Genomic DNA, 27913 nt, shown 5'->3' on the forward strand with positions numbered 1-27913 from the left:
TTTCACAAAACCATATATAGGCTTTTGTGTATGAGTTTGGAGCCATTCTTGGGTTACTGGGTGCCATGGCAAACTATCATCGCCCCCTTGGTGACAGAAGGAGCCTTTACCCTCTGCTAAGCATCTTAAAGAAGCACTCCTCCTCCTCCCATCAAGGTTTTTATCCCCTGAATATATTGCAATCATCATAATATATAGCAGTGTGTTGTGTACTTACAATTGCTCATTTTGCCTTTCTACGCAGCTAATTATTTTCTCTGCTCTATGGAGAAACAGGAAGTCTCTTGTCCCTGTATTTATCATTCCCCTCTTCAACGCCTGACCTAGCTGCTCCCTCCTTCCCTTCCAGGGACTTTTGCAGTGACTTATGACTCATACAGGGAAAATTGACCTCCTGTTTCTACATAGAGCTTAGAAGGATTCGTCAGTTATTAATCACGTGATGTCATAGACCTAATAAAAAATAGAATTATTATCTGGGTAGAAGGGGCAAATTAGCAATTGTTGTAAGTACAGGGTGCTGTATGATATGATGATACAGTGTTGGGGGGACTGTGGGGGCCATCAAAATGTGGGAGCATAATAATATAGGTGGGCTGCGTGAACATCATGCGTGATGTTGGGGAGATAATGGGTATTATACTATTCTGGGGAGACAGGAGGCATTGTACTCTGGAGGGGCTGTTGGGGCATTATACAGTGTGGGGGATTGTACTGTGAGGGCATCATACTGTATGTGGGGCTATCGTATGGTGCGGCTGGTCACTGTGGGCATCGTACTGTATGTGGGGCTATCGTATGATGTGACTGGTCACTGTGGGCATCGTACTGTATGTGGGGCTATCGTATGGTGTGGCTGGCCACTGTGGGCATCGTACTGTATGTGGGGCTATCGTATGGTCCGGCTGGTCACTGTGGGCATCGTACTGTATGTGGGGCTATCGTATGGTGTGGCTGGCCACTGTGGGCATCGTACTGTATGTGGGGCTATGTGTTGTGAATTCTGCTTTTGGGCTCCCTCCGGTGGTTGTAGGTGGTAATGCAGTTGTCCCTGAGTTGCAGTCCTGGTCAGGTGTATCTGCTGATTGCAGTTCTGACTGGGGTATTTAGGCATGCAGGATTCATTAGTCCTTGCCAGTTGTCAATTGTTGTTGGGAGGTGTTGGACCTCTGCTTGGTTCCTCCTGCCTTTCTGCCAAATCAGCAAAGATAAGTGTCTGTTTTTTTTTTTCCTGTGGCACACATGCTATGTGCTTCACAATTCAGTGCTATTATTTGTGTTTTCTTGTCCAGCTTAGATTGTGTCAGTATTTTCTCAGTCTTGTTGGATTCTCTGGAGTGGCAGATATACATTCCATGTCTTTAGTTAGATTGTGGAACTTTTTGTATTATCTGCTGTGGATATTTTTGGAAGGGTTTCAATACTGACCGCCTAGTAATCTGTCCTATCCTTTCCTATTTAGCTAGAGTGGCCTCTTTTGCTAAATCCTGTTTTCTACCTGCGTGTGTGTTTATTTTTCTCCTACTCACAGTCATTATTCGTGGGGGGCTGCCTATCCTTTGGGGGTCTGCTCTGAGGCAAGGTAGCATTCCTATTTCCATCTATAGGGGTATTTAGTCCTCCGGCTGTGTCGAGGTGTCTAGGGTTTGTTAGGCACACCCCACGGCTACTTCTAGTTGCGGTGTTAGTTCAGGATTTGCGGTCAGTACAGGTTCCACCGACTCCAGAGAAAGTTTCATGCGGCTCCAAGGTCACCAGATCATAACAGCTATGGTATGGTGCGGCTGGTCACTGTGGGCATCGTACTGTATGTGGGGCTATCGTATGGTGTGGCTGGCCACTGTGGGCATCGTACTGTATGTGGGGCTATGGTATGATGTGACTGGCCACTGTGGGCATCGTAATGTATGTGGGGCTATCGTATGATGTGACTGGCCACTGTGGGCATCGTACTGTATGTGGGGCTATCGTATGATGTGACTGGCCACTGTGGGCATCGTACTGTATGTGGGGCTATCGTATGGTGTGGCTGGTCACTGTGGGCATCGTACTGTATGTGGGGCTATCGTATGGTGTGGCTGGCCACTGTGGGCATCGTACTGTATGTGGGGCTATCGTATGGTGTGGCTGGCCACTGTGGGCATCGTACTGTATGTGGGGCTATCATATGGTGTGGCTGGCCACTGCGGGCATCGTACTGTATGTGGGGCTATTGTATGGTGTGGCTGGCCACTGCGGGCATTGTACTGTGTGTTTTGTGGCTCATGAAAGTGGCATCATACTCCCTTTTGTGTTTGCCTTGATCTCAGCCCCCCAGAGTATTCTTCCCTGTTGTCCTGATATCATCATGAGGTAAGTGCATGGAGAACTAGTTAAACCAAGTGCTATGGGGCCCGTTCATCTATGTAAGGGTAAGATGTGCCAGTTTCATTAAGGCGTGTTCATCTCATTTGGCGCATCTTCCAGATGCTGTGTGCAAGCATAAGGCCGGAGTCACACTTGCATGTAGAAAAAAAAAGAAGAAAAGAATACCACCACACCGCTGCTATACGCCAGACTCTACTGTCTTCAACCCTTATTTTTGCTTTTTTTATTGATGTCGTAGAAAAAATCCCCTTAGTTTACCAATGGGGTGCTGCTTCAAAAAAGTCCATCACAATCCATAAAAAAAGAAGATAAAAAAGAAGCGCACTTACCCCGGTAAGATGGTCACAACTTTATTCGGACATACAACACAGTAGCAGGGAGAGATGTGAAAACGAACGGACTAAGGCCGTTTCGTGCGAGCGGCACTTCAACGAGTCCTAACATGCGCAATGCGAGAAACTCGCACGTCAGTGCCCGACACTGCCGCCGGCGGTTCGGACGGGAGCGTTCAGCTGCATAGAAATACATGCAGCCGCACACTCCGGTCCCGGGTGCCGGCGGTAGTGCCGGGTATTGATGAGAGAGACTCACTCGAGTTTCTCGCATTGCACACGCAATAGTGACCCCGGCCTAAGAAATATTAGTGCCAATTTTATGGCTTGAGTTATGATGAAGTTGTCTTATACACCCGGGCCACACCACCTCTGCGCTAAGCTGTTCCCGCTCTACAAAAAGTTGGCAAAACTTTCAAAAAACCTTCAAAAGTCTTAGCTTTTTTCACAACTACAACATTTTGCACCATTTCAGAGTGTTTTATTCCAGATTTCCTACACAAACTGATAAATTGGACCCATTAGAGAAATTTAGACTTTTGCCAATTATCAACTTACTGGCTTCCGTCGCCACTAATCCACTGAGACTGCCCTGACCAAACTTACAAACGACTTACTTGCAGTCAAAGCTAACATGCAATTCTCTATACGCCTCCTTCTAGACATGTCCTCTGCCTTCGACACTGTTGACCACTGCCTCCTACTACAGATCCTCTCTTCCTTTGGTGTCATAGACCTCGCCCTATCCTGGATCTCCTCATACCTTTCCAGCCGCATATTTAGCATTTCCTACTGCCATACTACCTCTTTATCTCGCCCCCCTCTCTGTCCTAGGACCCCTTCCCTACTCAATCTATACCCTTGGCCTGGGACAACTCAAAGTCCTATGGCTTCCAGTGCCATCTATATGCTGATGACACTCAGATCTACCTCTCTGGCCCAGATGTCACCTCTCTGCTGTCCAGAATCCCAGAGTGTCTATCAGCCATATCCTCCTTCTTCTCCTCTCGCTTCCTCAACTCAATGTGGACAAAACCGAACTAATTATCTTTCCTCCATCTCGCACATCTTCCCTTCCTGACCTATCTATCACAATAAATGAATTCACACTTTCCCCTGTCCAGGTAATCCGCTGCCTTGGAGTAACCCTGGACTCTGCCCTGTCCTTTAAACCACACATCCAAGCTTTTGCCACCTCCTGTCGCCTCCAGCTCAAAAATATTTCCAGAATCCATCCTTTCCTCAACCCTCATTCTACCAAAATGCTTGTTCATGCCCTAATCATCTCCCGCCTCGACTACTGCAACATCCTCCTCTGAGGTCTACCTTCTAACACTCTTGCACCCCTCCACTCCTCTCTCCTCGCTACACTCCTGCTTCCCCTCTTTGCAAATCCCTTCACTGACTTCCAATTTCCCAGCGTATCCAGTTTAAACTACTAACACTGACCTACAAAGCCATCCATAACCTTTCTCCTCCGTATATTTCCAAACTAATCTCTCAATATCTTCCCTCAGGTAATCTCCGGTCCTCCCAAGACCTCCTTCTCTCCTCCACACTTATTCGCTCCTAACCTAATCGCCTCCAAGACTTCTCCCGAATATCCCCCATCCTCTGGAATTCTGTGCCTCAACACATCCGGGTATCCACCACATTTGGATCCTTCAAACGGAACCTGAAAACCCATCTCTTCAAGAAAGCTTACAACCTGTAATGACCACACAGTCGCCTCAACACCACCGGAGCTACTGCAACCCCCAACCTACTGTCTCCTTCCCCACCATCCTGTAGAATGTAAGCCCGCAAGGGCAGGGTCCTCTCCCCTCTGTTGCAGTCTGTCATTGTTACGTTGTCTACTGTTAGTGATATTTGTATTTTGATGTAACCCTGTCTCATGTACAGCACCATGGAATCAATGGTGCTATATAAATAAATAAATAAATAATAATAATATCTGTATATGCACCAAATAATCTGGCATTTATACATTGATAAAACTGCGCTATTGAATTACTTGGATAATTAAATTGCTCATTCACACTAAATCCCAGTTAGGCTACGTTCACATTTGCGTTGTGCGATGTTGCGTCGGAGACGCAACGCACAACGCAAACAAAAACGCAACATAACGCACGCAAAAACGCTGCGTTTTGCGACGCATGCGTCCTTTTTTGCCGAAATTTGGACGCAAAAAAAATGCAACATGCTGCGTTTTCTGCGCCCAACGCTTGCGGCCAAAAAAACGCATGCGTCGCAAAACGCAGCACAACGCATGTCCATGCGCCCCCATGTTAAATATAGGGGTGCATGACGCATGCAGCGACGCAGCGGCGCCCGACGCTGCGTCGCACAACGCTAATGTGAACGTAGCCTAAGAGATGTTTGGTGATCGTACAACCATTGAAACAATTGTCAAATCAGGAGCTCACGAATGACCTGTAAGTCGGGAGCTATGGTTGATGCTTACCTGCTGTATATTTGCTGCACGGTTCTATTGGGGCAGTTATCAATGAGTACCGTGTCTACAGGGAGTCTGCAGTAGTCTGAGACTCGCCTCCTGGCTCACCATTGCTTTACACTGTTGCCTCCTCTCTTTGCAGATCGGATTCTGCTTTGGAAAAATTTAGTAAACAATAATGTTCAATAAAAAAAAATCCAATGTACAAATTGAAATACAATATCCATTTAGATATCAAAATATATATAAAATAATAATAATCCACAATATATCTATGTTATACAGAAGTCTCAAAGAAATTCTGGGGGGGAATAGAAACAGAACAGATATTTTGGTCATGGGATAGGAAATCGGGGACAAATTACTGGTAGGTAGAACGGAAGAACATTTAAAGTGAGGTTTGAAGAAACACACAGATCTTGGCCTTAAATATACCAATATCCAAAAATATGAGAAATCGTCTGACACGTTGTCCAAAATGCAAACTTAGAGATTCAGACTTACTACGTGGGTTGTGGAGTTGCCCTAAAGTACAAGAATTCGGGAAAGACATAAAACCTATATTGGAAAATCCAAGTGTTAAGAGTGTTCCTCTATATCCGTTACTATTTATTTTCCATTATTGGAGGAGTGCGGAAGGTGTACAACAAAAAGAGAAGGAAACACTAACCCCAATATTCCATACTATCTGTTTAATAACCATAAAAGCTCGTTAAAACATTGGATATCTGAACCGACTCCAAATTGGAAAGAGAATCGGCCAAGTGACCGCCATATTCCATTTGGAAAGGATGGAAGAAGAACGTGATGAGGAAAGAAGTGTGAAGTGGCTTATGATCATACAATGGAAAGGCTTTTACTCCAATATTCTACGAAGGAGGAACTTCATAAAATCATGAAGCCCTTTGACCAGACCAAGAAGATTTGGGAGGAACATTGGGGAAGTTAAAAATAATTGATCTGAATGTGGAGATAAAAGAGGGGAGAGATACAGATTAAAGAAGGAGGTTACTTTGGTCAAGAGAATGATAGGAAAGAAGTGACCTCTGGAAATATAAGTAGTATATCCAGTTTTTTTCTTATTATTTTATTTGTGATCCTTTTAATTTCAAAATGGAAGAAAATAAAATAAATCTGAGAGTTTGTAAAATAAATATACATCATTTTATTGTATAATTACAGATGTTAAAAATCAATAAAAATTATTGTTAAAAAATATCATCAATGTATTGTCCAGTTACCAAGAGCAACCATCCATATTTTCATTGTCTTCATCAGCAAAGACGAGGATGAAGAGCAGAAGCTTCTACATATGGACAACGAGGAACAACGCTGCCACAAACAGGAGAAAAACCCAAAAGAGGAAACTAAAAGTTCTACACAATTAGCTGTGATGTATCCGCCGACATATATCAAAAGGCAACAAAGAAATGGACATAAACAGAAGTCCCCCCTCCCTAGTTCCTCGTGGATTGTAAGCTCTTGTGATCGGGGCCCTCGCTCTTCTTGTTTGAGTTGTTGTTGTTCTGTAATGTCTGATATTGTCTGTACCAGGATCCTCTCTTTTGGAAAGTGCTGTAGAATACGTTGTCACTATAGAAATAACATTATTACTTATTTTGCACCCCAAGGAAATGAAAAAACAGTCTGCATCCGAAATAAGCAGACCCTATTGTAAGGGCGAAGGCTTAGTGACCAGTGTCCTAGTGTGATCCATCACTGTACAGAACATGTTTCCTCCAGAGTCCAGTGGTGGCGGCTTTACACCACTCCGTCCGACGCTCGGCATTGTGCTTGGTGATGTAAGGCTGCATGCAGCTGCTCGGCCATGAAGCTCCTGGCGGGGGCGCAGTGTTTGTGCTGATGCTCATACAAGAGGCGGTTTGTGCTCTGCAGTTATGGAGTTAGCAGAGCTTTGGTGACTTTCCTGCCCTCTGCTCCTCAGCACTCGGCCCCCCGATCTGTAACATTATGGGGTTTACAATGTATAACCGAGTTCCTGCGCTTCTTTCCACTTCTCAATAATATCACTCACAGGTGATGGGGGAAGATGATGATCACTCACAGGTGATGGGGGAAGATTTAGGAGGAAGAAATGTCATGAACGGACTTGTTACACCGATGGTTTCTATACAGGACCATGCTGGTATCGGAGCTCTGCACCATCGGCCGTTCTCTCACATGTTAGTATAGGTAGCCGGCATAGTGGGGGGCGGAGGTTATACATCGGGGGCAAGAGGCTGGATATTATACACCTGGGGCGAAGGGGCTGGCTGTTACACATCGGGGGCGAAGGGCCAGATGCTATACGCTGGGGGTAATAGGACCTCAAATGAATGACATGTGTAGCAATGCTTTTGTCCATGCTGATAGCATGGTGGCTCAGTGGTTAGCACTGTACTATGTATAGACTATGTATAGGGCAGCACGGTGGCTCAGTGGTTAGCACTGTACTATGTATAGGGCTGCACAGTGGCTCAGTGGGTAGCACTGTACTTTGTATAGGGCAGCACAGTGGCTCAGTAGTTAGCACTGCTATGTATAGGGCAGCTCAGTGGTTAGCACCATACTATGTATAGGGCAGGACAGTGGCTCAGTGGTTAGCACTGTACTATGTATAGGGCAGCAAGGTGGTTCAGTGGTTAGCAGTGTGCTATGTATAGACCAGCACAGTGGCTCAGTAGTTAGCACTGTGCTATGTATGGGGCAGTAGGGTGACTCAGTGGTTAGCACTGTACTATGTATAGGGCAGCAGAGTGGCTCAGTGGTTAGCACTGTACTATGTATAGACTATGTATAGGGCAGCACGGTGGCTCAGTGGTTAGCACTGTACTATGTATAGGGCAGCAGGGTGGCTTAGTGGTTAGCACTATACTATGTTTAGGGCAGCACAGTGGCTCAGTGGGTAGCACTGCAGCTTTGCAGCGCTGATGTTCTGGATTCGAGGACAACATCTGCAAGGAGTTTTTATGTTCTCCCCGTGTTTATGTGGGTTTCCTCCGGGTTTTCCGGTTTCCTCCCACACTACGAAGACATCCTGATAGGGAATCTAGATTGTGACAGCGATGATGATGTCTGTAAAGCGCTGTAGAAATTAATGGCGCTATATGTGAGTAAAATAATGAATCACAACGTGTATCTGGAGGAGACGCCGGTGGAGCAGACCGTGTGCTCCTTCTCAGTAGACGCCCGTGTCGTGCACATTTCCATTACGGCAGGAGCAGAACGATTATACAGCACCGACTTCTAAATCCCCACAGACAAAATATCAGGTAATTGCAGAATATATGTGAGATGTGAGGGGGAAGAGCTTAGGGGTCGACAAATCGGAGTACATCTTAGTCACTTGTGGCCTCCTCCCCTATGGGAAAGTACAAGCTACACATTGAGGCAGAATTCAATAGTGTCAGCGACCAGCGGAGAGAGGAACCGAGCAGCAGCCACTCAGTGAGAATGTTATCTACACTCATCTGTGGCCGTGTGGGGTGAGATCTCCATTCACGACTTATAGTGTGCGAGAGATGTAAGTCCTTCATCATTATTGTACCATGCCGTGATCAGGGGCGGGAAACGTTATATCTTATATTCTGACTTTATCTTGAGACATTGTGGTCTTGTCACTTCCAGATATTGGATTCATCCAGCACAGAAGAGGACACCCTGGCACGGTCTAGTGACCCGTCTCCAACATCGTAAGTCATATTGATGGCTGTACATTATTTGTAGCATCTCCTATTCTGACATAATGGGTGCGAATTGTCGATTACTGGTATGATTTTACTGTGACAGTCCTGATTGTAATGGAAACTACTCCAATAAGACGGAGATATTTATTAGGTAATTGATAATTACACTATTAAATACGGTTACATATTCTTATAATCAATGTTCCTTCTGGCATTAATGGCTCCAACACAACTGTAAATAGATATTGTCACATATTGATCCCAATCATCCATAATAAGTTTGACCGGTTACTACGTATAGGATATCACTGTGATGAAGGTGTTAAATCGTCCCTGTCGTATCAGTTACCTTTGCAGAATAGGCTGCCATGTATATGCAGGAAGAAAAGCACTATTTCTGCCTGCATTTGTCACCAGTTTGCCCATTGAAGGCTTTACCTCTAATTTTCAGTTGCCTCTGAGTTAGTGGATGGAGGCTTACTGCTATGGTGTCTCCTTTATGAGGCACAGAGAGACTTGAGAGATTCCTTTTCTCCAGTCTTTCTGTAGCCCATCCTCGGAAGCAGCAGCATTATAGAGGACATTATACAGTAGTATTGAATTGTGTAGCTGTGAATCCAGCTTTGTGATGAGATAAAACACTTACTAGAACTCGGCAGCATAGAGGGCATTATACAGTAGTACTGAAAAGTGTAGTTGTGAATCCAGCTCTGTGATCAGAGAAAATATTTGCTAGAAGGCAGCAGCACAGAAGATATATTTTGCAGTAGTATTGAATAGTGTAGCTGTGAATCCAGCTTTGTGATGAAATAAAACACTTATTAGAAAGAAGCCGCATAGAAGACATTATAAAGTAATACTGAATAGTGGAATTGTGAATCCAGCTCTGAGATTAGATAAAACACTTACTAGAAAGCAGCAGCATAGAGGGCAGTACTAAATAGTGTAGTTGTGAATCCATCTCTGTGATGAGATAAAACACTTTCTAGGAAGCAGCAGCAGCAGCATAGAAGACATTAGAAAGTAATATTGAATAGTGGAATTGTGAATCCAGTTCTGAGATTAGATAAAGCACTTACTAGAAAGCAGCAGCATAGAGGGCAGAACTAAATAGTGTAGTGAATCCATCTCTGTGATGAGATAAAACACTTACTAGAAAGCAGCAGCACAGAGGGCATTATTCAGTAGTACTGAAAAGTGTAGTTGTGAATCTTGCTCTAGGATATTATACAGTAGTATTGAATAGTGTAGTTGTGAATCCAGCTGTTTGATGAGATAAAACACTTACTAGAATAGTGAAGATAGAAGATATTATACATTACTAATGAATTGTGGAGTCGTGTATCCAGCTCTGAAATGAGGAAAAAAACCACTTATTAGAAAACCGCAGTCTAGAGGACTTTATACAGTTGGCTGTGCACAGATAAAAGTTAAAATGGCAGATTTTAATCTTTTCCATGTACGAATGATCATCAGTGATGATCACCCACTGCTTGTTTCGTCTGCCCTTCTTGACACTGTAGATGCTCTTCCCTCTCTCCACACTGTGGAGATCTGTGGACAACTCCTTCCTGCTGCTACCTTTCTGAGAGGAGGAAGGAAGAGAGCAGAGAGAGCCATCAGAGCCAGGAAAATAACTTTTGTAACATTTTTCAGAGTAGTCAGCTAGGTAAAACAGTTAACAGGAGTATCCAACACTTTAATATTGATGGTCTATTCTTAAAGGGAACCTGTTACCCCCAAAATCGAAGGTGAGCTAAGCATCGGGGGCTTATCTACTGCATTCTGTAATGCTGTAGATAAGCCCCCAAAGTATCATGAAAGATGAGAAAATTTGGTTAGATTATACTCACCTGGGGGGGCGGTCCGGTACGATGGGCGTCGCAGTCCGGTCCGGGGCCTCCCATCTTCTTACGATGACGTCCTCTTCTTGTCTTCACGCTGCGGCTCCGGCGCAGGTGTACTTTGTCTGCCATGTTGAGGGCAGAGCAAAGTACTGCAGTGCGCAGGCGCCGGGAAAGGTCAGAGAGGCCACCAACACAGAAAAGATTTTATTCTTAAGGAATGACTCCTGGAAGGTTTAATCACTTGTGAAGGTCTGCTGGTGCCACCAACACAGCAAAGGCTTGAAACTTTGAGAAGGATGGCTGGTGATGCCAACACAGTAGAGGCCTGATCCATGTTGGATCATGATGCAACCAACACAGCAAAGGTATTAATCTTAAGGAATGAGTGCTGGGGCAGCTAAATGAAGTTTTAGTCACTTGTGAAGGTCTGTTGGTGCCACCAGCACAGCAAGGGCTTGATTCTTTGAGAAGGATGGCTGGTGATGCCAGCACTGTGGAGACGTGATTCATGTTACACGAACACCAGTGTCCGATAAAGTGATCATGATATTGAGAAAACATGATGGCTCTCCATACATGGCCCAATTATCACAGTGTGTGGATGGCCAAGAGATGATGTAGAACTGACCTAGAGCAAGATACCTGTTATCAATAAGCCGATTACAATGACTCTCAGCTGCTGACAGTAATAGTTCAGGTAACACCCTGGCAGTTCACTAGTGACTAATTCCAATACTCTTGTTCTTTCCTGAATGGTCATAAGTGACGTACTACGACCTTTAAACATTCTTTACAACCCACAGCTGACATTTTGTGTTAACCTAGGAAATTACACTATATGTGTGAGCTAAAATGATCCTCAGATCTTTACTGTACTCTGTAAGAACCCAGTGATTTGAGGACTAGGAGCCAAAGGAGCCTACAGATTTCTCTAGATATGAGCAAGAGAGTTTCAAAAAAACATCAGTCAGTTCCATGAATTACCAGCAGGTCACATTTCCTGAACTCGGTGCACTCTGTCATGTATAGATAGGATCTGAACTACATGATCCTGGCAGCTATGGGCTAACGGGGGCTCTGGTACTTTTACAGTAGAGCTAGAAACGATGTTACACTTTGCATATTATACAATTTACTGACATGAAAACAACATGATAGTGACCCAAAACACACAAACCATACAGATCAAGCAAGTTCTTATGTATAGAAGTCAGAGCTGCAGGAACATGTAAATCACTTACTATATTGAGCTTCTTCACTACAGCACTATATGTACTATAGTGTTCTTTACTTGAGAGGGCAGCTTGAGTTTATTTTTCTCGTACACTATATATAGTATACAAGAGCTTCTTCAGCGTTCTGTACATTATACGTAGTGTATCAGATAAATAAAGCCGTCCTCACAGGTAAAGAGGAAAACAGTACATATAGTGCTGTAGTGTACTGTAGGGCAGATATTACTGGATAGCCAATCAGGGCATGCACTTCAGTAATACATGTGTTCTACCAGTGAAATGCCGATTCTGATTGGCTAAATTTTCAAACTAATCAATGTGCCCAAAATATGGATTTGGCACTGTACATTAGATAGATGATAGATAGATAATAGATAGATGATAGATAATAGAATAGAGTAGATTTATTTCTTAAGAATGTAACTAAGAGTTCACTAGAGTTTTTTTTATCTGATATTGCGGTCTCATGAACGCGTGCTGAAAACATCAAATTAAATATTGCAAATTGTGGTCACTGCTAGAAGCCAGTTCTGCACGTCACCACTAGGCGGCACCGTTCTCTCTGTGTTCTCGGATCCCGTTTCGTCTTCCTTTTGTTTTCATTCTCTCTTTTTCTTTCATTCTTACATTTCTGTGAAAACTGAAATCATAACGGAAAATCCAAATAATTCATAAATAGAATTACAAAAATACATGAAAACTCCATACAAAAAAAAAAAATACCGCAACTTGTGATTTGGAAGACAATATTTTATATCCTTTGTTCTATTTTTCTATTTCTATAGTTCTGTTGAGTTCATAGAGGAAATAATTTATATTCTGGAAATCATTAGACTATTTTTACTGAAAAATGCCAGAAAATGAAAAAGGTTTCCAATGGAGACCTATTTTCTTTGGACTATAACCATATATATTAGGTCAATCTTTGCTCCGTAAACTGATTACCGGTAAGTAAAATATTAACCGGTAAGTAACATCGATCTTGTCACAATGGCCCCAGACACGGATTGAGATATAAGGAGCCCTAAACATTAAGTAAAAGTTGACCAAACCCAACAATCTCTGTGGGATCAGCTGACCATCTGACGTGCAGGGTGGCCTCCTGACTGTCCTCTGAGAGATGATGTCCTGACCTGCTGAATTTCAGGTCTGATCCTTTTGTTTTGCGCAGAGATAAGCCCATGCCAGATAGAGGACAGAGTGGTCCTATCCAGAAGAGTTGGGAGAGATCGTTGTCGGTCACACAATCTATGTATGGGAGTCTTTAGGCAATAAGAAAACATGGAACAAATTTGGTGTCTGAACGACTGGCTCAGAGCATCTCCAAAATGTCCGGGACGTTCCAAGCATAGAGTGGTCACAAAGCGTCTATAGTGGGCACATCAGAATCAGAGCCGGACCACGGAGCAATCCAAGAAAGTTGTCTCGTCTGATGAATGTGGACGGCAGTGGCATGTGACTCACGTGGGGAATTGATGGCATCACTAAACACTTTGGAAGTAGTCATCATGGTATAGGAAGTGTGACCCTCTGGGCAACGGTTTGTGGTGTAACCTTGGGTCCTGACCTTCTTGTGGATACTATTTTTACCTAATCTTTTAAAAGAAAAAAGACAAGGCGCCCCCAATGTGTCACACTGTTTAAAAAACACACATACAATCCTTTGTAGGGAATGTGCTCACCTATTGAAGTTGTGAACCTGGGTCACAACTCCCAAGAAGGCATAATCGTAGAAGCAGGTCTCCACAAGAATCCAAAAGGATGCTGGAGGTAATAGTCTTAGGCGAACTGAAGACCGCGCACACGAGGTAGATTTAGGGTGGTTTATTGAAGCCTACGCGTTTCAAGAGCTATCTTGCTCTCTTCTTCAGGGCATAAGATATGATATCTTCGGTCTTCAGTTCGCCTAAGACTATTACCTAATCTTTTATGATGACCAATTTACACTCCATGATGGTAACAGTATTCCTTAATGGCAGGATCGTGCTCCCTTGTTGCACTGCAAAAAATTGCACAGCAATGGCTTTAGGAACTTGTCAAAGAGCTGAAGGTGTTGGCTTCCATCTCACTGAGTATTAATGTGCTAAAAAAATAAATATGTCCTGTCTAAAGAGGCCCACCGCAACTTGCAGGACTGAAAGGGTGTAGGGGATCCACTCAATCTTTAGCAACGGTATCAGGTAGGCAGGCACAAAGTGTCTTGGTCCAAACCAGAGATTTATTTTAGTCCAAAATAAACAAAAACAGTCTTGTCTTAACACAAACATTTTCAATAAACAAAACAGTCACTATAAATTAATTAAACTTTGCAGAACTGGTCAGCTTCTTACAGCGCTGATCATTACACCAGAGGTGTTTCCAACTCAACCCCCAGCACTAAATCACGCAGCTGAACTGCCTTCTTTAGCCCATTCCAAGCCCTGGAACTGAAAGTAAGGGAATAGCCAGTCCCTCCAAACTCTATGGCCATTCCTAAAACCTGGACCCAAAAATCCCATCCCATTAAGAAACACTCCTCAGCTCTATACATGTTGGAGCCTGCATCTCTGGGTCCTACATCACCTAGGCTTGGCAACTCTGTTACACACACCTCCCATCCATGACTTATCCAGCTGTCACTGTACAATGGGTAGTCTCAAATTTGAAAGTTATCCCTTTTCCATGTGCCAAAGATCAGCTGAGTGCAGCACTCGGCAATCTCCTATGGTCCCATTAAGAGTGAAATGAGTGGGAGTACACATGATCGACTTCTGCTCCATTCAGACAAGACTCTTCAGGGCCTCGATTCTCAGGATGGATGGAGCTTCAGTGGTCAGACCCACACCGATCGGGACTTTATCCTCTATCTGTGACGCTAGACATAGTAGTCAAGAGTTCTAAGGTCAAAAGCCAGAAAGGTATATCAAACACAAAGGGATAAGACAAAGTCAGGATAGTCAGGAGCAAAATCCGGGGTCTGGTAACTAAGGTCAGAATGCGCCAAAGGCAAAAGGGGTTATACAAATGGGTAGTCAAAAGGCAAATCCGAGGTCTGGCAACAAAAGATCAAAGTAAACGCACCACTGAACTGAAGCTGCATTGGCAATGCCCTAACATTGCCAGCCAGAAAAAAAGCTTGGCAATTATATGGAAAGAAATACATTTGGAGGAAGCCCAAACACTACACTGACAGCCTGACATGCCCCTGCCATCTATATGGTGTCTGAACAGTCAATCACATAGTCTCTATGACACAGCGAGTGGCGAGATCGTGAGACTATCCTATGGAAAGGGTGTAACTTCCAGCAGTCCAGTAAAGAAAGTCCAGCAGAATTCCTATAGGGAACACATTCCTCCATGTATACTTTTGCCTCCTACGTTATCCTCATTGCTCCAGTAATTTATTAACATTGACTTTTGCTTGCAAAGACATAGATGTAAACTCTACATGCGATACTATATGACTCATTTGGCACAAGTAGGCGATGAGCATTTCTGCCAAACCACCATAAATGTGTTACAGATAAAAATAGTTCCTCCTCCATTACCTTCTTTTAGAACCTGTGCTGTAGTACGTACAGTCCTGACTGTGGGCGGTATGGTATAGAGCAAGAGGGACTGAGCACATTGATGCTGAGCTAGTCCCGTTCACTCATTAGCACCGCCCACTGGACTCTTAACACCTAAAAGTGCATGGATTTCAATTCATAAACTACAAGTCGTACTGAATTTTTACACACAGACCTACAATGGGGAAAAGAAGTGTCTGATACATTGCCGATTTTGCAAGTTTTCCCACCTACAAATGCACAGTGTACACAGAAGGCTGCCAATCAGTGGTGTGTGCAGGGTTATACAGAGCTCTGCATTCAGAGACCTGATACATCCGCAGCAGAGTTAATAGTGATTTTCTCATAACTTCAGCCATGAGCTGCTTTCGCTTTCTGGAATCAGGGTCTCTGCCCCTTCATCATATTCAGATTCAATTTAAAAAAAAGATAATACACTGATATAATAAATGGAATCCTCTTTTTTTTAAGAGAAGGTCTGCACCGAGGAGGAAATTCTAACCTCGCATTAGTGACTTGTACCACTTTTCCCCTCTGTAGACACGCTTATCAAATCATGACATCTTGATATCCAGATAATATTATGTATAGTCTCCACTGATGTGCATTGTATTTATCCAGTGCGGCTCTGGGTTGTTGTTAATTCTTCTTGTCTCGTTTTTTTTTTCCTTGCAGATTTTTATCCGCTTTCTAGCAGGATTTTACCATCATTGAGGAAGTAGGAATATTAAGCCGCACAGAATGGACGGACTGACGTGGAGTTTGGTTTCTGGAGTTTTCCAGATCTTGTACCTTCACGTTGTTCTTGGCAACAATTGCTACAAAACTACTGGAAGCTGTTGTTCACACTGTAACCCCGGTAAGAGCTTTTTTTATCAGCTCAGCCAGTGACACAGAAAACTAATATGTTACATTTCATTAAAGGGGTTCTCCAAACATATCATAGTGATGACCTATCCTTGGGTGTGTCGATCAGCAAGGCACCCCGGTATTCTATGGATAGGGAATACTTTAATTTTTGTGGAAATACCCCTTTTAATCCAGCACCATTTTTAATTTATGACACAAGATTAAAATTCCTTTTTTTGCAACCTAGAAGAAGCAGATCCCGTCAGACACAGCTGAGGACTTCACGGATAAGACAGAGATGGTTTATTGCCGCTTTTGTCTTCTTATTTTGTCTGTTACATAGCACTCAAGGAGCACTGTGTAGGGAATAGAAACAATGGCACTGCCAATGCCTCTATTATACCCAGGTGTCTGACTAGTATAGCTGAGTTCCCGGGTTATAGGAGACCCAGGTCACTTCTGCAAGTAACTTCTGTCATTGTAGGGATCTGATTTCTCCTGTAACTAGGGACCACATAGATGCCCCAGTTACAATGGAATAAATGCACCATAAACGAAAAAAAAAAATATGAGACATCTTTTATGATCAAATTATGTAAAACAAATATGTAAAACATCTGGAAAATATGGTAAAAAATTAAAAATCCCGACTTAAGAAAAATACTAAAATTCAATACATTTTCTTATGAATATATAACAACTGCCCCCCTCCCCCCCAAAAAAGAACACTACCGTAAATTAAGGATCCACTCTTAATATTCTGGTGAATTCATTCTTCATGTTGTAAGATAAAGAATATTTCACAGTGAAAAATGTAAACAATATTAATAAACCAAAAATGGCTTCTTGCTGTATTTGTAATGCAAATGTCATGATCCAGACCGGGTTTTGGGTCTTGTCTCTCCTTTCCTGGTCTGGTCATGTCAGGGGTTAACTTTCTCTGCTATTAAACTGCGCTGTATCCTGCAGGCAGTGTCAGTTATATGTCCTGCCTACGGCGTGTGTAGCTGGCTCTAGTGAAACCCTGATTTGTCCTGCTTTGTTTAGCTGACTTTGCCCATGTCTGTTCGTACCTCTCTTCCCGCCCCTTACTCTGTTTGTCCCTGTATGTTTGGATTCCCTGGTACTTGACTCTGCTTTGGCTCTGACTTGCTTCTGTCTCGCTTTTCTGATACTTCTGCTACGGACCGGTACTGACCTTCTGGCGCTCCTTTGACTCTGTCTTTCGAATTTCCCTTTGTACTACGCTGCTCTCTGGTATCTACCCGGCTTGTCTGACCATTCTGCTGCCACCTTGTGGTGGCCTCGCTGCAGTTCTGCTGGTCTGCTATGAGCAGGATTTCAGCCCTCGTTCTACTCTGCTGCCACCTAGTGGAGTCTACACTTACCTGCGGAGCTGCAGCGTGATGGCAAAACGAATGAGTAAATTAGTCATATGTTCCCCAAAAAATAAATAAATAAATTGGCTGGTTATTAAGACCCTTTCCGGCCTGGTCATAAAACAATAAAAGGGGTTTCTGCCTGAATGTAAGTGAAAAATTAACCAACTTTCTAGACTTCTTTGTGAGTCAATCCTGAGCCATTGACAAGATATGTGTTTGCTGTCAGTGAATGATAACACTCTCTTACGTACCTACGGTTCTAATATTTCTTTCTAGAGATGAGAAGTTGGTGAAAAACTGAAACAATATATTCAGCAGGAGGAGTGTTAGAAATAAAAGTGATTTTTCTAAACTGCCACATATTCAATGAGATTCTTTATCCAGTAGATCCCAGTAATTCTGGGATTATTTGTAAGGTGCCCCCCGAATATGCGGGTGCTATGTAATGCTGTATATTACGCCTGGTATACTATATGTGTGCCGACATTGTCTTTTACTGTCTTATTTTATGTAATGATTATTTAATAACCATTATGACCATTTTCCTATGTTCCATAGGTTTTTACCTGACCCAAAAATGTGGCACGTGCGTCCAATGTCCTGACGGAGGCTACGCAGATAAGCCAAACGATAGATTTAGCTGTAAGCTGTGTAATCGCTGTGAAGGTAAAGTGATCGAGTGTGTCGCAGAGAAAATGTGGTCACTGATTCCTGGGGGGATCCACTTAATCTGTAGGGGGTCAGAGTTATGTCGCGGTAATACAAACTCTCAAAATGTGCAGCATTGTTACAGCAGTGTGAAAGCAAGCTACAGCTTTACTAATGGGATCCCCCAATCCCCCCTCCTCTGGGAATGTACCTTACATGAAGCAATGGGATTTCCAATGTCTCACCAAAAATTCATCCGGAGATCAATCCTGTACAATTCTGCAGGCTTCAGAGCTGAAATCTCCCAGTGCTTGAGTTTGCCACAGGTGATTTCCATTCTGGGAAATGTCATCTTTACACTGTAGGAAAAAACAACCTTCTTCTTGCATCATAGGAGAATATGCTAGAGATGCCCCTGACAAAAGCAGAATAATGGACTTCAGTACAGGATTAGTAATGTAATGTTCTCTACAAGCAGAATAGTGAGTGCAGCTCTGGGGTATAATACAGGATGTAACTCAGGATCAGTAATGTAATGTATGTACACAGTGACTGCACCAGCAGAATAGTGAGTGCAGCTCTGGGGTATAATACAGCATGTAACTCAGGATCAGTACAGGATCAGTAATGTAATGTATGTACACAGTGACTGTACCAGCAGAATAATGAGTGCAGCTCTGGAGCATAATACAGGATGTAACTCAGGATCAGTACAGGATCAGTAATGTAATGTATGTACACAGTGACTGCACCAGCAGAATAGTGAGTGCAGCTCTGGGGTATAATACAGGATGTAACTCAGGATCAGTACAGGATCAGTAATGTAATGTATGTACACAGTGACTGCACCAGCAGAATAGTGAGTGCAGCTCTGGAGTATAATACAGGATGTAACTCAGGATCAGTAATGTAATGTATGTACACAGTGACTGCACCAGCAGAATAGTGAGTGCAGCTCTGGGGTAGAATACAGGATGTAACTCAGGATCAGTAATGTAATGTAATGTATGTACATAGTGACTGCACCAGCAGAATAGTGAGTGTAGCTCTGGAATATAATACAGGATGTAACTCAGGATCAGTACAGGATCAGTAATGTATGTACACAGTGACTCCACCAGCAGAATAGTGAGTGCAGCTCTGGAGTATAATATAGGAGGTAACCCAGGATCAGTAATGTAATGAATGTACACAGTGACTGCACCAGCAGAACAGTGAGTGCAGCTCTGGAGTATAATACAGGATGTAACTCAGGATCAGTAATGTAATGTATGTACACAGTGACTTCACCAGCAGAATACTGAGTGCAGCTCTGGAGTATAATACAGGATATAACTCTGGAATGCTTGAAGGGGTTGTCCACTACTAGGACAGCCCCTTCTTAAACCAAATGTTTGGCCTCCATAAAATAATAAAGCGTATACTCGCCTCCCGTGCCATCGCCATTATCATGGTGCCAGCACTCTCTCTCCCCGGGGCTGTGATGCGGTGTTGTGACACATGGTGTCCGGCGGCCAATCAGCGCTGGTGTCCGTGTCTCTGCCTTTGGACAAACTGGCCATGAAGAGGAAGTCAGGGATCAGCTGCAGCCTGGACTTCCTCTTCATGGCCAGTTTGTCCAAAGGCAGAGACACGGACACCAGCGCTGATTGGCCGCCGGACACCATGTGTCACAACACCGCATCACAGCCCCGGGGAGAGAGAGTGCTGGCACCATGATAATGGCGATGGCACGGGAGGTGAGTATAGGCTTTATTATTTTATGGGGGCCAAACATTTGGTTTAAGAAGGGGCTGTCCTAGTAGTGGACAATTAAGTTAGCACAGGCGCGCTGAGTTAGCGCAATGTAAGTCACACTAACCACTAACTCAGCACACCTGCACCGAGTTGTCAGAGGGCAGCCGGCTGTCGATCAGCATGATGCCGTCATTGACACCCTGTCGACAGATCAGTGTGCAAAAGAAGGAACTGCTCTGTCGACGTCATATCACAGGAAGAAGAGGAATCACCACTAAGAGCAATTCTGTGACCGCTCCATGCCGGGAGAGACCGGCGCTGCAGAAGAGCCCGGTAGTTAGCGAGTCCCTACCGATAAGTGCCTAGCCCCATAGGAGAAGATAACCCCGGATAACCCCTTTCATTGATGGGCACCAGTTTCATATTTTGCAAGGTTGGCCATGCCAAGCACTTGTGTCTTATGACTAGTTTTGGATCTTCCACCACAGTCTGCGCATTCAGTGCATATTTATGTTTTGTATTTTTTTTTTTCTTTTACTACAAATCTAGTATATAATTATGTATAGAAAAACACAAAAAAATCACACAATAAGTCATAAAAAATCATAATGAATGTATGGGGAAAACCTTGACCCTTGATTTTGCAAGTCATTTTGTATACTTTACTAGGGGGATCCCTCCGGCTGTCCCTTTCTCCCTGGGAATTTACCTTCCATGAAGCAATATAAAGAGTTATGAGTTCTAGCCGCACTGCAACACAATGTTATCTAAGTGATCGTAATGTGGAAAACACATAAGAAACCACTTAAAAGAGGAAGTGAATGACACACATGAAAATATTCTCAAATTTTCCCACAGTTCTCATACTTTACGATGATTTCCTTATCAACCAAAATATTTATAAATCTTCGTTGTCCCCGGCTGACATTATTATTGTTATAATCATAGTTAAAGGGATATTCCAGGGTAAAGGCAACACACTTATGTAATGTGACTCCGTAAATTGTTTGGCCCCCACGTGTGTGTGTGTGCGCTCCTGACTTGTAGGCATGCTTCTGATGAGACAGTGGGTGGTGAATCTACTCCTAGGCCTGGATCAGGGCATCAGAGGCTCCTGGACAGTCTATGGCACTACTTTGTGATGTCAGATGTGTGGATATAGAATGTCCGAGAGGTTCTTAATTGGATCCATGTCTGGGGAACGTGAGAGCCAGTCACTGGCAGGAAGGCCTTCAGTCCAGGAGCTTCTGACATTCTGGCCCAATGAGCTTGAGCATTCTCCTGAGCCAAGAGTAGCCCAGAGCCACTGTACCAGCGTAAGGTCTTGAGTCAATGGCACTGAGGATTTAATCGCGATACCTAACAGCAATCAGGGTAATGTTGGCCATCATAAGGATAAACTTCTCAAGACCATCACTTACTCACCACCAATCTGGTCATACCGGATGATATTCACCACAGCATCTCCATACTCGTTCATGTCTATCTCATCTGCTCAGTGTGACCTTGCTCTTATCTGTGAAAAGAACGAGGCGTCAATGTTGGACCTGCTACTTCTGGTGTTCTCTGGCAATTGACCTGGAGGGCACTAGGCTGAGAGCAGAGGTCCCATTATAGGATGGTGGAACCACACCAATAAACCATGAGAGGACATTGTATAGGGCAGTGTTCCCCCTTACACACAAGAACTCGTAGTGGTCCTGCTATTGGGTTGATACTCTTCTACAACTCTCTTGTCCAACTCTCCTGTAATGGCCATGTGCTAGTGTCTTCTCCATGCTCTTGAGACCTTGCTGGGAGACACAACAAACCTTTTTTGCTGGCATGTATGGATCAATGAGGAGCTGGACTACCTGTGCAACCAAAATTGGCTCCTGCTAGGAGTAGTGAGAAGGACACCAGCAAAACTAGGGAAGAATCAGGAAGGGTAAGGAGAAAAGAATTGTCTGTGACCACCAACCGCACAAAAATTCCCTTTTTTGGGTCGTCGTGCTGTTCCTCTCCAGTATTCATGGTTTTTTTTCATTTTCATTGACAGTAATTCACAATTCCATACACATGGTACTTTCTAAGTGAACAGATTCCTTGGGGTATAGATCTAGGTATGGGAGCCTTTCATGGCATTGTTAGATTTCCTAATTTCTGGGGCTTTCAGGTTCTAAAGTAACCGAGCGCATCATATTGGATATGCCAGAATATAATATATATGAATGTTCTCACTCTTTTCCAGGACCGTTTACCTATATATCCACGTGTACATCTATGAGAGACGCTGTATGTACATGTACAGCCGGGAAGAGATGCAAAGATGAAAAGTGCTCGCAATGCACAAAAGCCCAATGTCCGGCGGGGCAGCAGCGTGTTGGAGAAAGTAAGAGCTCGTTTCTGGACAAGCCTAGTATTTTCTAAGAGGTTATGTCCCAGTGATAACCCTACTTGTCCCAATGATCTGCCACGCATGTGTAATTTTGGGGACAGAAAGCCCCATACAAACCTATGAGAATTTTTCTAGCAAATGTAAAAAAATTAAAGTAGAAATCTGATGATTGATTTTTCACATTTTATAGCTTCCGTGTATATCTGATGGTTCACCTTAAAATCACCAATAGGGGGAGCTCACGCAAGTCAATTAATTATAGAGTTATCTCGGTCTGTCTTCAGTAACGCCCCCTAGTGGTGGCTGCAGAGAGACACAAATGTTATAATTGACCTCTATGGTTCTGTGAAAGGAAGAGATTGGTGGCAGGTGTCATGTCGGACGCTATTCACACTAGGGCGTCCGACAGACAGCGGTAATTCCACATTCATCCACTATACGCTCAGTGGCGCCGGCTAGATTTTATCCAGGTTGTCCGGGGTTAATCTAGCTGGTAATCTGGTTGGAGGCTGGGTCACGTCCGTGGCCTTTAAATAGTCATTCTGGACTTTGGGCGTCGCCGATTATAGCTTGTGTCTTGTGCCTGGTGATCTCGGTCTGGAGTGGTGGTCTAGGAGAGGAAATATCGTATCTGGTGGTGTATTATCCTTTGTCATATTTCTCTTTCCTATATTTGTGTTTGTTTTGCCCTGTGCACATTATAGTGTTTTCCTGTGTGTCTGCGGCGAGGTGCGTTTTTTAGTTTTTCCTGTCTGTGCTTTCTGTGGAGGTTGGTGTGTGGTCTTATCACTGGGTGGCGGGTGGAGGTTTCAGCATAGGGCTGAAACAGGAGTCAGGGTCAGGCCTGGCGGCCCAGACAAGCACACCATCAGTGTAAATTCTGGGAGAGGGACAGACAGGGTTTTCCCTAGTCTGAGGGATATTGCGCGGGAGCCCACGCCAATTTTTTCCGCGATTTAACCCTTTATTTTACAAGCTACAGCGCCCAAATTTTGCACATACACACTACTAACATTAGTAGTATGGAATATGCAAAAAAAAAAAGGGGATATGAGATGGTTTACTGTATGTAAACCATGTCTCATATCCTGTCGGGTTGGGGAAGGAGAAATGAAAAGCCGGCAATTGAATTACCGGCTTTTCACTAACACGGCTGCGTATTTCTCGCAAGTCACACTGCTGGTCCGTGTGGAATCCGTATTTTTCTCGCCCCCATAGACTTATTTTTTGCACAATACGCTGACAAACGCAGCATGCTGCGATTTTGTACGGCCGTAGAAAGGCGTATATTACGGATGCGTTATATACGGCTGATAGGACCTGACCCATTGGGAATAATTGGGCCGTTTGTTAGGCGTGTTTTACGGACGTATTTTATGCGCTCTTACGTCCGTAAAACTCGCTAGTGTGACGGCAGCCTAATACTCCTGAGGGTCATTTTGAAAATTTGGTGATGCCATTTGGGTTGACAAACACGCCTGCTGTATTTCAACATTTCATAAATGATGTGTTCTCGCATGTACTGGGGAAATTCGTTATTGTGTACCTAGATGACATTCTCATCTATTCATGCGACTGTGATACTCATTTAGAGCATGTGAGGCAGGTGTTACAGCTACTCAGAGAAAATAAGCTCTATGCAAAACTTGAGAAATGTGTATTTTCGGTTCAGGAGTTGCCTTTCTTGGGTTATATTGTGTCTGCTTCAGGGTTTAAAATGGACGCCGCTAAGGTGCAAGCGGTGCTGCATTGGGAACGGCCTGATAACCTAAAAGCACTCCAGCGGTTCCTTGGATTTTCTAATTATTATAGAAAATTTATCAAAGATTTTTCTACCATTGCTAAACCGCTTACTGACATGACAAAAAAGGGTACCAATTTCTCCGCCTGGCCTCAGGCTGCTGTGCGCGCATTCGAATTTCTGAAGAACAGTTTTGCTTCTGCCCTCATTCTGGTGCAACCGGACGTATCAAAACCATTTACCATGGAAGTCGATGCGTCTGAGGTTGGTGTGGGGGCGGTGCTGTCACAAGGCTCATCCTTGGGCGAGTTGCGTCCATGCGCCTACTTTTCCAAGAAGCTGTCGCCTGCCGAACGTAACTATGATATCGGCAACAGGGAGTTGTTGGCTATCAAGTTGGCTTTTGAGGAATGGCGACACTTCTTGGAGGGGTCGGTCCACCAGGTTACAGTTATCACCGACCATAAAAATCTGCTTTATTTAGAGTCAGCCAAGCGTCTGTCCACCAGGCAGGCTCGCTGGGCATTGTTTTTCACGCGATTCAACTTTTTTGTCACGTACCGTCCGGGGTCTAAGAACACTAAGGCAGATGCTTTATCCAGGTGTTTTCCGGGGGGACAACCTCGGGAAGATCCGGTACCCATCGTCCAAAAGGGTGTAGTGGTCTCGGCTCTCATGACAGAGGTTGGGGCTGAGATTGCCGAGGCTCAGGAGGAGGTACCACCAGAGCTTCCCATTAACAAATCATTTGCACTGCTCCATCTTCGCCTAAAGGTGTTGGGTGAGCATCATGATGCTGTTCTGGCTGGCCATCCAGGGGTTAGGGGTACCTTGGAGTTGGTGTCGCTTCGGTTTTGGTGGCCCTAAATCCGACAGGATGTGGTCTCGTACGTATCAGCATGTACCACGTGTGCTAGGGCGAAGACGCCTCGCTCCCGTCCTGCTGGCTCATTACATCCTCTAGGGGTACCCAGTAGGCCATGGATGGAGATCTCCATGGATTTTATTACAGACCTACCCTCCTCAGCTGGGGAACACGGTCATCTTGATGGTTGTTGATCAGTTCTCAAAGATGTCGCACTTTGTGTCCTTGCCTTCGTTGCCTAACGCGAAGACTCTGGCTCAGGTTTTTGTGCAGGAAGTGGTCAGACTTCACGGGGTCCCATCTGACATAGTGTCTGATAGGGGTACTCAGTTTGTGGCAAAGTTTTGGAAAGCATTTTGCTCACGGCTGGGGATCAAGTTGTCGCATTCTTCGGCGTTTCATCCTTAGTCAAATGGTCAGACCGAGCGTATGAACCAGAATTTGGAGCAGTACTTACGCTGCTTTGTTTCTGACAACCAGGAGGAGTGGTCAACGTTCCTTCCTTTGGCTGAGTTTGCCATTAATAATCACCACCAGGAATCATCTGGGGAGTCACCGTTCTTTTGTGTTTACGGGCACCATCCTCAATTTTGTACTCTGCGTCAGGGTGGCTCTGCTGGCGTTCCGGAGGAGGACCAGCTAGGAGCACAACTGTCATCCGTTTGGAGGAGAGTGAAACAGCGCTTGCTGAGTCTGGGTGCAAGGTACAAACGAGTGGCTGACAGTAGACGTGTGCCAGGTCCGGACCTGAGTGTGGGTGATTGGGTGTGGTTGTCCACAAAAAACATAAAACTCAAAGTACCATCCTTGAAATTGGGTCCACGGTTTATTGCTCCATTTAGGGTCGCCGCCATCATTAACCCGGTAGCCTACTGATTGGAGCTTCCTACGGTATATAAAATACACAACGTGTTTCACAGATCTCTTTTAAAGAAGGTGGTGGGTTTCGTGGACGCGGCGCCGATGCCACCTCCAGTCTTGGTGGATGGCAATTTGGAGTTTGAAGTCTCCAAGGTGGTTGACTCTCATAGTGCGCCGCACATTACAGTACCTGGTACACTGGCGTGGTTATGGGTCGGAGGAGAGGTCTTGGGTACCAGCTTCGGACATACATGCGGACCGGCTGGTCAGTATGTTTCACCACCGCCATCCGGACAACCGGGTCCTATAAGTCGTGAGGGCCCTGGGGTCCCTCGTAGAAAGCGGGGTACTGTCATGTCGGACGCTATTCACACTAGGGCGTCCAACAGACAGCGGTAATTCCACATTCGTCCACTATACGCTCAGTGGCGCCGGCTAGATTTTATCCAGGTTGTCCGGGGTTAATCTAGCTGGTAATCTGTTTGGAGGCTGGGTCACGCCCGTGGCCTTTAAATAGTCATTCTGGACTTTGGGCGTCGCCGATTATAGCTTGTGTCTTGTGCCTGGTGATCTCGGTCTGGAGTGGTGGTCTAGGAGAAGAAATATTGTATCTGGTGTTGTATTATCCTTTGTCATATTTCTCCTTCCTATATTTGTGTTTGTTTTGCCCTGTGCACATTATAGTGTTTTCCTGTGTGTCTGCGGCGAGGTGCGTTTTTTAGTTTTCCCTGTCTGTGCTTTCTGTGGAGGTTGGTGTGTGGTCTTATCACTGGGTGGCGGGTGGAGGTTTCAGCATAGGGCTGAAACAGGAGTCAGGATCAGGCCTGGCGGCCCAGACAAGCACACCATCAGTGTAAATTCTGGGAGAGGGACAGACAGGGTTTTCCCTAGTCTGAGGGATATCGCAGGGGCCCGGGTAATCAGCTGTAGTCTACCCATTACCCCCGTGACAGCAGGATGGCGGAGCTCGGTCCTCTAGAAAAATATTGTATGAAATGACTCGATCCAGAATTGTGGACTGATTGAGATTCACTTTTGATGATCATTTCTGTTATGCTGTAATAAAACCTGTTACATCTTTCTTTAATATTATTTTCTCGTACAGGCTGCAGTAACTGCCCCCCAGGAACCTTCAACGACGGGAAGGAACTAAAATGTACACCATGGAAAAAGTAAGGACTGCTGGTTTATCTGTATGGCAACATATATCTCCTCCAGATGGGTGATGCATGTGTGATCAATGGGGGTCCTTATCTTAATAACAGGGGTTCCCAGCCACCGTGTGCATGGATCAGCAGCGTGCATGTGTGACCAATGCTCATTTCACTGTCTATGTGAGCAGTTGTCACCCATGCACACTACTTTCTCCTATAGACCCATAGACGTCAATGGAGCAGTGCCGACCATGTCCTCTACTGTGATCCCATAGGCCCATGGAAGTGAGTGCTCAGGGGGGGTGACCAATCGTCACTACCTTCACCCATAGACCCATATAAATGAATAGAGCAATATTCACGTATGCGCACTACTGTCTCACCTAGACCCCTAGAAGGGAATGGAGCAGTGGCATGTATTCCCATGGACCCATAGAATTGAATGGAGCAGTGTTCACACATGCGCACTGCTATCTCACAAAGACCCATAGAAGTGAATGGAGCAGTGTTCACGCATGCACACTACTGTCTCACATAGACCCATAGAAATGAATAGTGTGGTGGTCATGCATGCACACTACTCTACTCTCATAGAAGTGACTGGAGCTGTGGTCACCCATGAGCGCTGTCTCCCATAGACCCAAAGAAATTAATGGAGCAGTGGTCACGTATGGGCACTACTATCTCACACAGACTCATAGAAGTGAATGGAGTAGTGGTCACACATGGGCACTGCTGTCTCACATAGACCCATAGAAGTGAGTGGCGTGGTCGCCACCCATGCGCACTACTGTATTCCCATTGAACCATAGAAGTGAATGTCACC

General features: G+C 44.5%; 1 protein-coding gene across 2 annotated transcripts in view; it reads left to right on the top strand.

The window, feature by feature from the left end:
* The first annotated feature begins 8369 nt into the window (after nt 1–8369).
* The window catches only part of TNFRSF9 (TNF receptor superfamily member 9), a 28731-nt gene continuing 9187 nt past the window's right edge, over nt 8370–27913 (top strand). The window contains exons 1-6 of one of the 2 annotated variants that reach the window (XM_077250299.1): nt 8370–8429; nt 8785–8849; nt 16149–16332; nt 18263–18370; nt 22320–22460; nt 27039–27105. In XM_077250299.1, coding sequence (XP_077106414.1) covers nt 16215–16332; nt 18263–18370; nt 22320–22460; nt 27039–27105 — 434 coding nt within the window. In that variant the 5' untranslated portion in view covers nt 8370–8429; nt 8785–8849; nt 16149–16214. Of the gene's footprint in view, nt 8430–8538; nt 8681–8784; nt 8850–16148; nt 16333–18262; nt 18371–22319; nt 22461–27038; nt 27106–27913 lie in introns of those variants that run through there. The other variant, XM_077250298.1, reaches the window with a different exon arrangement.

Source organism: Ranitomeya variabilis, chromosome 4, assembly GCF_051348905.1.
Source record: "Ranitomeya variabilis isolate aRanVar5 chromosome 4, aRanVar5.hap1, whole genome shotgun sequence".
Classification (NCBI taxonomy): domain Eukaryota; kingdom Metazoa; phylum Chordata; class Amphibia; order Anura; family Dendrobatidae; genus Ranitomeya; species Ranitomeya variabilis.